This window comes from Pristis pectinata, chromosome 14 (genome assembly GCF_009764475.1).
Source record: "Pristis pectinata isolate sPriPec2 chromosome 14, sPriPec2.1.pri, whole genome shotgun sequence".
Lineage (NCBI taxonomy): Eukaryota > Metazoa > Chordata > Chondrichthyes > Rhinopristiformes > Pristidae > Pristis > Pristis pectinata.
Window position 1 is genome coordinate 41,535,805 of NC_067418.1, and position 13,671 is coordinate 41,549,475.

General features: G+C 40.2%; 1 protein-coding gene across 2 annotated transcripts in view; it reads left to right on the plus strand.

Annotated features, from left to right (window-relative positions):
* LOC127577750 (potassium voltage-gated channel subfamily KQT member 1) overlaps nt 1–13,671 on the plus strand; it is a 638,072-nt gene that overhangs the window by 177,173 nt on the left and 447,228 nt on the right. For both annotated transcript variants that reach the window (XM_052029275.1, XM_052029276.1), the window contains exons 5-7: nt 1,415–1,493; nt 2,839–2,935; nt 5,678–5,818. In XM_052029275.1, the coding sequence (XP_051885235.1) occupies nt 1,415–1,493; nt 2,839–2,935; nt 5,678–5,818 (317 nt within the window). The remainder of the gene's footprint in view (nt 1–1,414; nt 1,494–2,838; nt 2,936–5,677; nt 5,819–13,671) is intronic.

The following is a 13,671-nucleotide window of genomic DNA, read 5'->3' on the forward strand; positions in this document are numbered from 1 at the left end:
CACACCAGTTGGCAGTTTATTGCAGCTTTGTTGGGGCCCCAGTGCACCATACTTATAATTATATAGAAGGAGATTATTCTGCCAGCTCCCAGGGATGCAATCCCATTAGTCCCATTCCCTCTCCTAATTTCCCTGTATCCTTGCAACTTATTCTCTCTCACGCATACTCACAAACTCCTCTTTGATTCTTTTTGCAATTATCTTACACTAAGGGGTGATTTATGGCAGCCAATCAACCTATCATTATATACTTAGTGGAACTCACCCAGTGGTCACAGAGAGAACTTGCAAGCTCTGCACAGACACCCCCCAAGATCAGGATTGACTGCAGGTCCCTGGAGCCGTGAGGCAGCAGCACTAACTGCTGTCCCACTGCCACCCAGTAGATCACGTTATACATTAGCTTGAAGTATTGTGGCACTCTCCTGCCCACCACATTTTAGAAAGGACATCAAGATCCTAAAGATGATGCAGAGAAGATTGGTGCCAGCGATGCAGGATGTTAGATATGTGGAAAGATTGAAGAACTTGAAATTATTCTCTGAAGGACGGAGATTTAAGGGGAGATTTAATATACAATTCTGAAACATTTTATAGAGTAAGAAGAAACTATTTCTGGCACAGAAAAGCAGTAGACAGATTTAACGTAAGTGCAAAACAACCAGTGGAGAAACAAGATTTGTTGTTACATCGCATGTTATGATGAAGACTGTCTGAAAGGATGTTGAATATGGATTCAGTAATTGAGGGGGAAATATTTGCAGCGCCTTAGAGAAAGGAGAGCACTGATAATCTCTTGAATGGTGCTGAGTGGCTCCATCGCACAGCAAGGAGGAAAGCACTTGGCTCATCATGCTTCTAACTGAGACAACAATCCCATTAGTCCCACACTCTCCCTCTGTCGTCATGGTCCTTTCTCCTTTATATGCAAGTGTGGTGCATTCGTATCATGGACTCTCTCTCTGAGATTTTGAGGACGTGGTGAGCGGCAATCAGTTACTTTAACAGGCAGAGAGCAGGTCCTGCTCCCACATATCTCCTCACATTTGGCTTCAGAGCCACACTTACAGAAGTCCGTTGCAGACTGATGTTCTGTTCAGCTGAGGAGTGGTGAATCGTGTGTGAGCCCTGAGCAAAGGAAAAAATGGAATATCTAAAATGTGAACGATCAAAACATACGAAATAAATGATCAGTACAGTTCATTTTATGTACTTGCACGAGCAGAATGAAAATAGATTGGGTGGAGGAGAGATGTGATTAGGCTCCTTATTTCCCATTCTCTAAGTGCCTGCTGTAATTTTGCATATTCCATCTCAAACATTGATTTTTATTTTGGGCGGGGCATGTTTATAGGCTGTGTGGTGAATCCTAAACTTCTGTAACCTTCCTTAAATTTGTTCCTGAACCTGACAGATCTCATAGTGGTGGTGGCTTCGGTCATAGTCCTCTGCGTGGGTTCGAATGGGCAAGTCTTTGCAACATCAGCCATCAGGTAGGTAGAGAAAGTTTAGTATCAACTGGGTATCATGCTGGAAAGTATATTATTAGTTAACGCCTTCCCTGACCTTTCCTCGTCTGCAGTGCATTTCCTGCTATCACACAGGACATTTTTATCTAGTTTGTTTTACATTTATTATAGTCGCTAGCTCACCTATGCTCATTTAAAATCCCAACTGTGTAAAGGGATAATTTTTTGTCTTTTTGCGAACTTCTCCTCAAACCTCCACACATGTTGGATACCAGCCTGATTTTCCATCCATTTAAACAATACAGTTGTGATGTTTGGGGGCAGGTAACTCACAGGAAATGTGGAGTCAGGAAATTCCCATTTAAAAGACCGCAATCCCATTTTGAGGAGCCTCATGGCTCAGTGCCAGGGTCTGCTTTGTCCTGCAGACCCAATGGTCTTTCTTCGACTTGACCCATCCCTGGTGTTAAGAGTCAACAGGTGACTTGCACCATCTTCTGCAGCAGAATGATTTGACTTTACAGGAGTTCAACATGAAGAATTCACTCTCCAATTTATTTTTAATCTTCATTCTTACTCTTCGTGTTGTACCAAGCATTCATGAGGTGCATTGTTTATGATCCGTACCTGGAATGCAAACATTTTGTCAGTGCCAAGAATTCAAAATAAGTTCAAGACAGGGTGGTAGGCTGACATAGCCAATATAATTTTTAAAACAATTCATAAATTGCACCATTGCACATTAATCAATTTAAAAGTGAGAGATACTGGCCCTCAAAACTTGGGTCTCACTGAAGCCATTTCATGTTAGTACCTTATATATCTCAGTTACTGGTCAAGAGGAACTGAGTTCTAGTGCCACCATTCCACATTAAGAATTTGAAACCAGTTTCAAAAATCTAGAAATAAAAAGAAAGCCCATACAAGTGGCTCACGAAGCCTGTCAGGTTGTCATGACAACCCAACTGATTCACTGCTGTTCTTGAGGAAAGAAACTGATGCCCGCATTAGTGTGGTTAAAACTTAGTAACGTTCTGAAGTGCTGTTGCAAATAACACGGTTATATCACATCCACAAGCATTGCTCACCGTACATCAGCAGTGGTTTAAGACAAAGCAGCTATCCCCATTATCTTTACAGAGCAGCTTATGATAAATGCAGTTGATGCAAACAATTGGAGAAGGAAGCAAATAAAATGTTCCAAGGCTGCAGCCTGAAGGTTGGGTTTAATTCTGATTTCTAACTTGTTGCTACTTTCAGCATCAAAGCCTCGATTTAAAGTCTAATGACCAAGGTTGTGCCATTGGAAGCAGCTTATCCTGTTATGCAAGTAACTAATAAGTGTTCCACCTCTCTTCTCCTCTTCTAGGGGCATTCGGTTTCTGCAGATCCTTCGAATGCTGCATGTCGATCGCCAGGGTGGCACCTGGAGACTTCTGGGATCAGTTGTCTTTATTCATCGGCAGGTGGGCGAATCTGGCTTCATGTTCCAGGAGCCAATTTAAACAATAAATCAGAGAGACAGCTGGCTTCCATCAAAGTCCTCATCTCACCTAATCTAGTGTGACAGGAACTTTCTTCAGCTCCTACCCTCGTCGCTTGATTCAGTTCTTGTTTCCCGTTTAATGTTCTCAAGATAACTGACAGAGTCTGTAAAGCTGCTGTGTTTCGTACTGAATGCCCTCATTCCAATTCATATGTTGCCTTTCCCTATGGAGATCAAGTAGGTTAATTTTAGCAATGAGAAACTGTTAGTAGGCTGGAATTCACTGGAGCAGGTTATCACACAGGTGATCTATTTCGTTGCAACTTTTGCTGCACTCTTTGGCTCTTTGTCTATATGTTGTTGAAATGTAAGTTGATAACTGGAAATAGGACATCTGCGACATTGAAGGGCAATGGAACAACTTAACCAGTGAAGTTTAAGAATTGTCAAATAACCAGAACAAAGACTGAGAAGAATTCGATATCAAACTTTGATATTGAGGGAATTAAATATTGAACAAAGAGAAAAAAATAGAAATTTAAAATTTGACTTTGCTAAAAGCAACAGTACATCACTTGACAAAATGGGGCTTCCACTTGTTCACATTCTGAGCCAAAGCAATTGATTGGCATATTTTTAACACTATTAATTATTGGACTTAATGCCCTGTGGAAGGCTTAATGAACAATAAGTGTGAAAAACAGCAACTTCATAAATCTATTGTGGAATTTACAGGCATGATGCTGTTTTTACAAGGTAGAACTGTACAAATTGTCCAAAGACCTATGGTGATTTAATACCAGAATGAATCAGAATGAATAAACCAGAATGAATCAGGTTTGTTATCACTGACATATGTCGTGAAATTTGTTGTTTTGTGGCAGAAGTACAGTGCAAGACATAAAGGCATAAAAATTTCTGTAAGTTACAAAAATAAATAAATAGTGCAAAAGAGGAATAATGAGGTAGTGTTCATGGGTTCATGAACTGTTCAGAAATCTGATGGTGGAGGGGAAGAAGCTGTTTCTGAATCGTTGAATGTGGGTCCTTAGGCTCCTGTACCTCCTTCCCGATGGTAGTAACATGAAGAGGGCATGTCCTGGGTGGTGAGGATCCTTCATGATGAATGCCACCTTCTTGAGGCTCTTCCTCTTGAAGATGTCCTCGATGGCGGGGAAGGTTGTGTCTGCAGTGGAGCTGGCTGAGTCTACAACCCTTGGTAGCCTTGTTTGAACCCCTGCACATTGGAGCCTCCATCTCAGATGGTGATAAAACCAGTCAGAATGCTCTCCACTGTACATCTGTGGTAATTTGCAAGAGTCTTTGGTGACATACCTTTATAATATCTCATTTGAAAGATCTCAACAGTGCAATATTTCCTTGTTCTTGCATTGGAGTGTCAATCTGAGCATTGTGCAAGCATGCTGTTCTATAGGCTGCTATTTTGATTTGATCCTTGCATTCATTGTGATTGTGTGTAAAAATGCTAGGTTGATTGAAGATAAGCAAGCAGACCAAGAAGATCCATAATTTGATGGATGGTCTTCAACTGCCCGTGGTACAATGAAACAACTTTTATTTTAGGCATGTGGGTGTGTGGAAAGAGCTTCTAGGAACGACGATAGAAGTGAAACAAAAGTGCCTTCACTTTTGGGCATGGCAGCACCACCTTTGGTACCATTGGACAAATGGTTATTCTATCAAAGATAACAGCTTTCTATATATTGGAGCCATTTTGCCTTTTAGAAAGAAAAGCAGCTACATTTTAAAATTTTAAACAATTCTTATTCTTACATGCTAAGTCTCAACTCACTGATTTAACCACTGTATATGAGAAAGACTGCAAAACATAAATTTAAAGTTAAAAGAGGTAAATGGAATCAGGGTGTTGCAATGGGTCACACACACCTTTTAACATAACTGGGTTTAGCTTTGACTTAGGCCAATGTGACATGAGCATCTTTTCCACACAAGCATGAAAATGTGTTTTGGGAATTAGGATTACGTTTAGGGTTGCATGGTGATTATAGATCCAAGGCACTCTGTGGAGCTTTGTAAAAGTTTACCAGTCTTTTCACATGAAGGGTTGATCAATTGGGTGAAAACTTGACTATTGTGGTTGGAGTGTTATTCTATAACTGAAATTGAGATGTTATTTGGCTTTTGAAGAAAGTTAAATATATTGGCCCTGTCCTGAAGGTGAAAGTTTCAAATTAATTTTTTTTAGCTTGCAATTCTTCAAGAATTGAAGATTGAAGGGTGAACAAATTGAGATGTCTACAATGTTAAGCTGGTTCATTTGGGTAGGTGCAGAGACACTATTTCCAGTGGTAACCAGGCGATATAATCATAAAATTAGTGGCTGGCCATTTAAGGGGAAAATCACGAAGAAACTCTACACGCGTGCAGTTAATGAAAATCTAGAATTCTATCCCTCCCTATAGGTCGTGAATGCTGAAAGATTGGAGCTTTCAAGATGATGTCAGTATCTCTTGTTATCTATGACACATAAATTAGGTTTGGTAAATTGGGTTAGGACAAAGATGAGCTGAATCTAACTGATTGGCCGAACAGGCTTGAGGGGCTAAATGGTCTACTCCACCTTTCATGTTCCAATGATGACGTCCCTCATGAGAACAAAGTATTCCCCTGTTGTACAGTGAACCACCCTAAGGAACAATTGTCAGATGTTTAACTTTGTTGTCACTTTGTCTTTGAATAGGAGCTGATCACCACTCTGTACATTGGGTTCCTGGGCCTGATCTTTTCCTCCTACTTTGTGTATCTGGCTGAAAAAGATGCAGTGGATGACAGTGGCTCCCAGCAGTTCGGCAGCTATGCAGATGCCCTGTGGTGGGGTGTGGTAAGTGTTTGTAAGTGGGAAAGCTCTCTGCTTAGCAGAGTCATTTGGGAACTGGAAATTACTTTAGTAATATGACCTGATAAGGAAATGGACTGTAAAAAAACTGTAATAGGGGCCAAGGATAATTAGTATCTGATGTTTTCAGTTTGAAGCACTCCTGTAATTTTCTGCTCAGCTACAACTCTTGTCTTCTCCTGTTACAATTTTCTGATTGATATCTAGGAAGGTTAATGAGAAACTTGTGCTGTTTGTTCCATCAAGGCATTGCACAGAACCCAAAGTCTGCTTGGTGTGACGTGGATCTTTGTAAGCAGTGCTGGGCCCTGATTTATAGTGGCCAGGAGTGAAATTTGTCTATTTAGTATAACCAACCGATTTGACATTGGGGTAACTTAGGGCTCCACGGCAGTGCAAGCTGCCTGAAAAAATACTCATCAAATTGCTGCTAAGTATGCTAAATGCTTCTAATATATCAGTATGTATTTTTTTTAATCTATTTGATACTCCATCAGGAAGAAGCAATGTGCCTTAGAACTTTTGTAGTTTAAAATATGAATGTAGCCATTTGGCTCATCATATGTTTCTTGACTTTTTGCTGAATTCATCCAATACTAACCCCAATGCTCTGCTCTCTCTTCATACCCTGATATCTTGCTTTGTTTCAAGTATTTAACCAGCTCACTTTCAAAAGATTACCTTTGTCCTCAGTCAAACCTTGTGGTTAAAAAAAAGTATGTTCACCCATTCTCTTTTCCTTAATAACTACTTTAAATTGATGACTGTTGATCATGAACAACTGCCTGATCAAAAGAAATATTCTTCTTTTTGTTGACCTTTTGAAGATAATATTACATCTTCCCTTGTTCTCTTCCACTGCAAATGCTTCTGGTATCTGAAGTCTCATCGTAAATTGGTTTCTTATTGTTGATGTCATCCTGATTAATCTATGCCATAAGCTGCCTTTGGTCCTTGAGTCTTTCCTATAGTGAGTCACGCAACACTGAATGTGAATTATTTATGGAAATCAGATGCTCTTATTGCCTCTGATAGTTGCCATCACCCGACCACAGGTCATCATCTATGTGACCTATGCAGTGGTAGGTGTCACAAAAAGGTGTCACATTGGATATCACATGGTGTCAGCGTTCCAAAACCATGAGATTCATAACTGTTCTCCAACCGTGATCCAACCGAGGGATCATAGCATCATACAGCACAGAAACTGGGCCACTACGTCCATCAAGTACCTATCTATACTAATCTCATTTACCAGCACGTGGTCTGTAGCCTTCTATGCCTTGGCAATTCAAGTCCAGATGTTTTTTAAATGTTGTTTGAGTACCTGCCTCCATCACCTCCTCAGGCAGTGCGTTCCAGACTTCAACCACCTCTAGGTGAAAAGACTCTTCCCCAGATCCCTCTAAACCTCTTCCTCCTCACCTTAAACCTGTGGCAATTCAGAAAAGTTTCTGATTATTTATCCCATCTATCCCACTCATAATTGTGTATACTTCAGTCAGGTCTCCTCAGCTTCCTCTGCCCTGAGGAAAATAAACCCACACTATCCAGCTTCTCCTCATAACAAAGCTTTGTATAAACTCATCATTATCATTCATTCCTTATATGATCTTCTTGTTTTAAAATGCTCTGGACATTTTGCCTTACCTTTATTAATGTACCTGCCTGCAGTCCACCTTTTAAGTCTTATGTTCTCGTACTTTTACTTTCTGTTTCTGTTTTATCGCACACTATCATCTTCTTATTGTCGGAATACTCCCATTCCTTGTTTATTTTTACTCCCAATGTGTATTACCCAACATTTATCTACATTAGACTAAATTACATCTGTCATTTCTTCTCTCTTACTGTAATTTGCTTTCTCTTCCCAAAAATCTTTTGAAATCATCTCTGTGGAATTGGCAAAAACCCAATTTATATGACATCAGCAAATTTTGAAATTAAGCTTCTGATGCCTGATTCTAAATCATCTACATATGCTTGGAGAAAGTATGAATCCAGTTCGGCCAATTATCTATTGTTATTCAATTTATCCTCCCTTTTCTTTGTCCACAAATGTATAACATCAATTGCTCTCCACTTCCATTGCAATATTTAGATTCCTACAGGATTGAGTATTGTGGTGAGACTCTCCGCTCTCTTCTTTCCAACCATTCAGCAGTCAAGAGTATACACCATTGGGCTCATTCAGCCTTGAGTTTTGGTAATTTTGTTAAAACCAATTCCTCTCTACCATTAACTGTAATGATGTCCCACATCCTTTTCTAGAACACCTACATTCGCAGGCCCCCATGGTTTGTAAAGAATGATGTAAAATATTTATATTGTATTTCTGTTACACTTTTATCATCCAATATTGCATTTTCCCTCCATCCTTCAGTGTTCCTCAGGCTCTTTAAAGATGCTTTTGCTATTTATTATATGTCCATAAAAGCCCTTGCTGTTTGTTTTTATTTTATCTGTTAGCTCATTTCATGCTCAGGTAGCAAAGCACAATCATAAATATATAATTTTTAAACAAATTTATTACGTTACTACAGCCTGAAGCCTCATATTTTCACTGCAGATATTGGTTTACTAGACAACTATTGTGAATAAAACATTTGTTTGGTTAAGCTATGCCAGAAGAATGAGAATTATTGACATATACTTTTTATAGAGTCATACAGTAAAGACACCTACGTTAGACTATTGTTTATTGACTACGGTTCTGCCTTCAACACTGTAATTCCAAGCAAACTCATCACCAAACTCTGAGACCTGGGACTCAACACCTCCCTCTGCAACTGGATCCTTGACTTTCTGACCAACAGACCACAATCTCCAGCACGATTATTCTCAACACTGGTACCCCACAAAGCTGCATCCTCAGCCCTCTACTCCCTATATACTCATGACTGCGTGGCCAGATTCTGCTCTAATTCCATCTACAAGTTTGCGGATGATACCACCATAGCAGGCTGTATCTCAAATAATGATGAATCGGAGAACAGGAAGGAGATAGAGAGCTTAGTGACATGGTCCTTTCCCTCAATTGTCAGCAAAACATAAGAGCTGGTCATTGACTTCAGGAAAGGGGACGGACTACCTGCAATACACTACCCTGTAGCTGTGACACTTTACTCTGTATTGTTATTGTTTTTATCCTGTACTACTTCAATGCACTGTGTAATGAATTGATCTGTACAAATGGTATGCAAGACAAATTTCTCACTTTACCTCAGTACGAGTGACAATAATAAACCAATACCAATACAGCATGAAAACATGCCTTTTGATCCACTGGGTCCATGCTGACCATGAACCACCCATTTCATTTGTTCCAGTTTATTTTCTCCACATTCTCTCCAGCTTCTCCCAGATTCTACCACTCACCGACACACTCGGGGCAACTTACGGCGGCCAATTAACCCACCAACCTACGTGGCTTTGGGATGTGGGAGGAAATGGGAGCACCTGGAAGAAACCCACAAGGTCACAAGGAGAACATGCAAACTCCACACAGGCAGCACTAGAGTCAGGATTGAACCTCAGTTTCTGGTGCTGTGAGGCAGCAGCTCTGGTAGCTGTGCCACTGTGCCGTCCTAAATTTTAGATTTGGAAACCTCAGTGTTGAGCCCCACTTGATCATGGGAGGCGGACAGTGGGTAGGAATAGATTGATTCTATCCTAAAGGACTACCTAAAGTTCAAGGATACCATTTTGGAAGACCTCTACAGCTTTTTAATTAAAAAGCTCCACCATGATACTGTGAGAGGAAGAGAGAGGGAGGAAGGGAATAGAGTCTTCAGAAGCATAATTCAAAATAATAGTTTAAATTTGATAAATCAAAGTAAATATACCTTCTTAATTTCGACACAGAAGATGTGGGCAGTGCTGGAAAGGCCAGCATTAATGCTCATCCCCATGTGCCCTAAATAAAATGTGGTTGTGAGCCACTGCAGTACTTGTGGTGAAGGCAGGGAGTGATTTCAAGGATTTTAACCAAGTGGCTTAGAAGAAATTGAGAAACATCACTCATCTGAGAACATAGAACAGGAACAGGCCCTTCAGCCCACAATGTTGTGCTAATTAAGTTAATGACACCTAATCCCTTCTGCCTGCACATAGTCCATACCCCTTCATTCTCTGCACATTCATGTGCCTATCTAAGAGTCCCTTAAATGCCTTGATTATATCTGCCTCCACCACCACCCCTGGCAGCACATTCCAAGCCCCCACCACTCTCTGTGTAAGAAGACTTGCCCCACACATCTCCTTTGAACTTTCCCCCTCTCATCTTAAATGCATGCCCTTTATTATTAGACAGTTCGACCCTGGGAAAAAGACACCAGTTGTCTATCTATGCCTCACATAATTTTGTAAAGTTTTATCAGGTCTCCCCTCAGTCTCTGGCCGCTCCAAAGAAGACAACCCAAGTTTGTCCAACTCTCCTTATAGCATATGCCCTCTAATCCAGGCAGTATCTTGGTGAACCTCTTCTACACCGTCTCCACCGTGTCCACTCCATGGTTTTCACTCCATTCCAATAATGGGCCAACCAGAATTGAATGCAATACTCTAGATACAGCCAAACCAGAGTTTTATAAAACTGCAGCATAACTTCCTGACTTTTGGCATATGCCATATGCCTTCTTTACCACCCTATCAACTTGTGCAGCCACTTTGAGGGAGCTCTAGACTTAGACCCCAAGATCCCTCTGTACATCAAAAGATCCCACTATACGTCAAAACAGTGTAAACCTCGTTTTTTTTTATTATCCAGCATAAGGTGCTAGGTTATAAATGTATGATCAGATATACTACACTGCACTAACAAAGGTAGCTGACAACATCTTACCACAGGCTGGTGTCCATGTTATAGGAAGAGTGTTTGCATGGAGACAAGTATTGAGTTTGATTTCACTGGACATTATCTGGAGTTTGCCTTCCTTCCACGATCACAAGATATTCTCATCAGTAATCCCACCAATTTCTAATTGCTAGTTACCTTGTCTGAACAGTTTGTTTTTCTGTTGACAGCGACTTTGTAGAAGAAAGAAACTGCAACTTGAATTACTGATTTTGCCTGCAATGCCCACATCCCATAAACTGAAATTAAGAAGGCGTATTTACTTTGATTTATCAAATTTATTCAAATGCAGTTCACGTAAGTTAAAGCCAATAATATATGAGAACTATGATTGTACGACAGTGTGATATAAACTATGTGCATTGAATCACAGAAATAATAGCACAGAAGACAACCATTCAGCCACTTTTATCCATGCTGGTTGCATACCATATTTATCTCTGCAGCCAGTTGGCTTAAATCATTTTACTTTCTTTTTTCTTGTTTTTCTCATTCTCCCAATGATTATTTTAACTGCAGAGCTCACGAGTTGTAAATCATTCCTTTCATGAATACAAATTCGCGTCAACAACACTTTAGCATAGTTAATATGCTCTTGTTGATTCGGTAAAAATGATTCTTTTATTCCTTCAATCATTCCTATATTTAGCAACCTTTTGTGCTGCCTTCCTCCAACCTACCCCTCCCCTTCTCCGTCCTTTATTTCTCCAGTGATTTTAGCCCTCGAATCACTATGTTAAATCAACCCTGCCTCTTACCTGGTGGCTCTAAATATACCCATTCCATATACTTTGACACATGATAACATTTAATGAAAGGGCTGCTGTATGAATTGAAGAGAGATCTAGAGGGAAACATTAACAATCTACTGGGGAATGATATTTGTGGGTTGTGGTAATCCAAACGTTTGCATCTGTAACTTCATGCCATCTTTCCATGGAACATTCTTTCAAAAGAAAGAAAACTAAAAATGTAAGTGACATTCCCTGTTGGTGCAGTTTATATGTACTGCTTGTGACACCTATGCAGGCTTTTGTCCTGTCTTTCTCTCCAACTCATGTTTAAAGCATTTCCCCTTTCTTCTGCGGGGCCAGTAACATGATGCTCTGTTTAAGCCTGCAGCACAGCAAAGGGCTTTATTTGGTGATAAGCCCCCCGACTATAGTGTGGGCTTTTTCCTGCAGTGGATCAGTGCAATACTGTAATAGGACACCTGGTCGCACTTCAAATGGAAACCAAGGATGTACATTGGTGAATTATTGATAAAGCTGTGTTATCTTTGAAGAGAGGACATCTGTGCATTGGTAATAGTCAGTGGCTCTGCCTCCAGGTCTGAAAGCTGAAGCTTTTCGTTCACATCACTATCGTGCTGTCGTGCGACTTCACATTTCTAATCCTTTCTACTTTTGTTCAGGCACATGCTCCCCAGCTGTGCTCCGCTTCATTGTTCTCCTAATCATCGCTGCAGTAAGAAGAGAGAGAGGGGGGAAAATCTTTAACAAGGCTTTTACCTGTGTGAACTTGTTAAGTATCTGATTTCAAACAAAGGAATATCTTTTTTTCAGCATGGAATGAGAGCTGTACCACTCAGATACTATTTCATTGAGTCCTCATACCTTTATGATTGTGGCTGATCCTATCCCACCCCCACCAACAAGCATTCTCTCCAACCCCTCTGCTTCCCCACCCTCTTTGCAATTAACTCCTGAGGCAAAGCTCCCATTAAGTATCCCTGGCTCTGACGCTAGGTTTTTATTCAGAGGCTGCTGCTTATAGAATAAGTGACACCTTCAATGACCATCAAACGCTTAGTTTTTCTGTTGCTGCCAGACACTTGTTCTCAATAAAGTCACTTTAAAAAAGGGTTCAGGAATAGAGACACTTAAGAGTTCATATACACAAACCTTTGAAAAAAATGTATGTGGGATCCTCATCTTTATAAGAGGCATAGCTTCAGTTTAACTGATGATTTTTAAAGGTTAGCTTCCTTGCTTTTATTCCAGTTTCAAACATCACACTTTAGAAGAATGCAAAAGCATCAGAATGAATGTTTGGAAGATTTACAATGGTGGATAAGGGACTTTGGTTACCAAGAGAGTGGAGAAAGTGGAATTATCTTCTTCACTGCATAGGAGGATGAGGCACGATTTATTAACTTCAAAATTATGACATATTTTTTGTTAGGCTGTCCTCATCTTTATAAGAGGCATAGCTTCAGTTTAACTGATGATTTTTAAAGGTTAGCTTCCTTGCTTTTATTCCAGTTTCAAACATCACACTTTAGAAGAATGCAAAAGCATCAGAATGAATGTTTGGAAGATTTACAATGGTGGATAAGGGACTTTGGTTACCAAGAGAGTGGAGAAAGTGGAATTATCTTCTTCACTGCATAGGAGGATGAGGCACGATTTATTAACTTCAAAATTATGACATATTTTTTGTTAGGCTGTGGAGAAACAGTCCCCACAGTCAGAGGAGAGAGCAGTGTAACACAGGTTTGTCAGAAGTACCAGAAGCGTGTTTTTACGGAGCAGGTTATGATCTGGAATTAGATGATGATGGAAGTGGATTCAATAGTAATTTTCAAAACGGAACTGGGTTTGTAATTAAACAAAAAATAATTGCCAGGCTGCAGGGAATAAGCTGGGCAAGGGAGCGAACATCAGTTTCCAAAGAGTTGGATGTCAGACTAAATGGCCTTGTTCTGTCTTGTGAGCTTTTAGAACTCTAAAAGGGGAATTTTAATCTTAAAAATTAAACGGTAAATAGAAATGAAAAAAAAATCCCAAACCAGAAAAAAAAACCCACTGATGTGCACTTTAACTTAAGGCAGGACAGGAGAGGGATAACCGAACAATCCCCAGGGAGGGATTGCGGGGGGGGGGGGGCCTCATTTAACTATTTTAGGGAGACTGCCTATATCAGATTCTTTCATTCAACTTTACAACTGGATGATCACTAAAGTGGTGCCAAGAACTGCCAC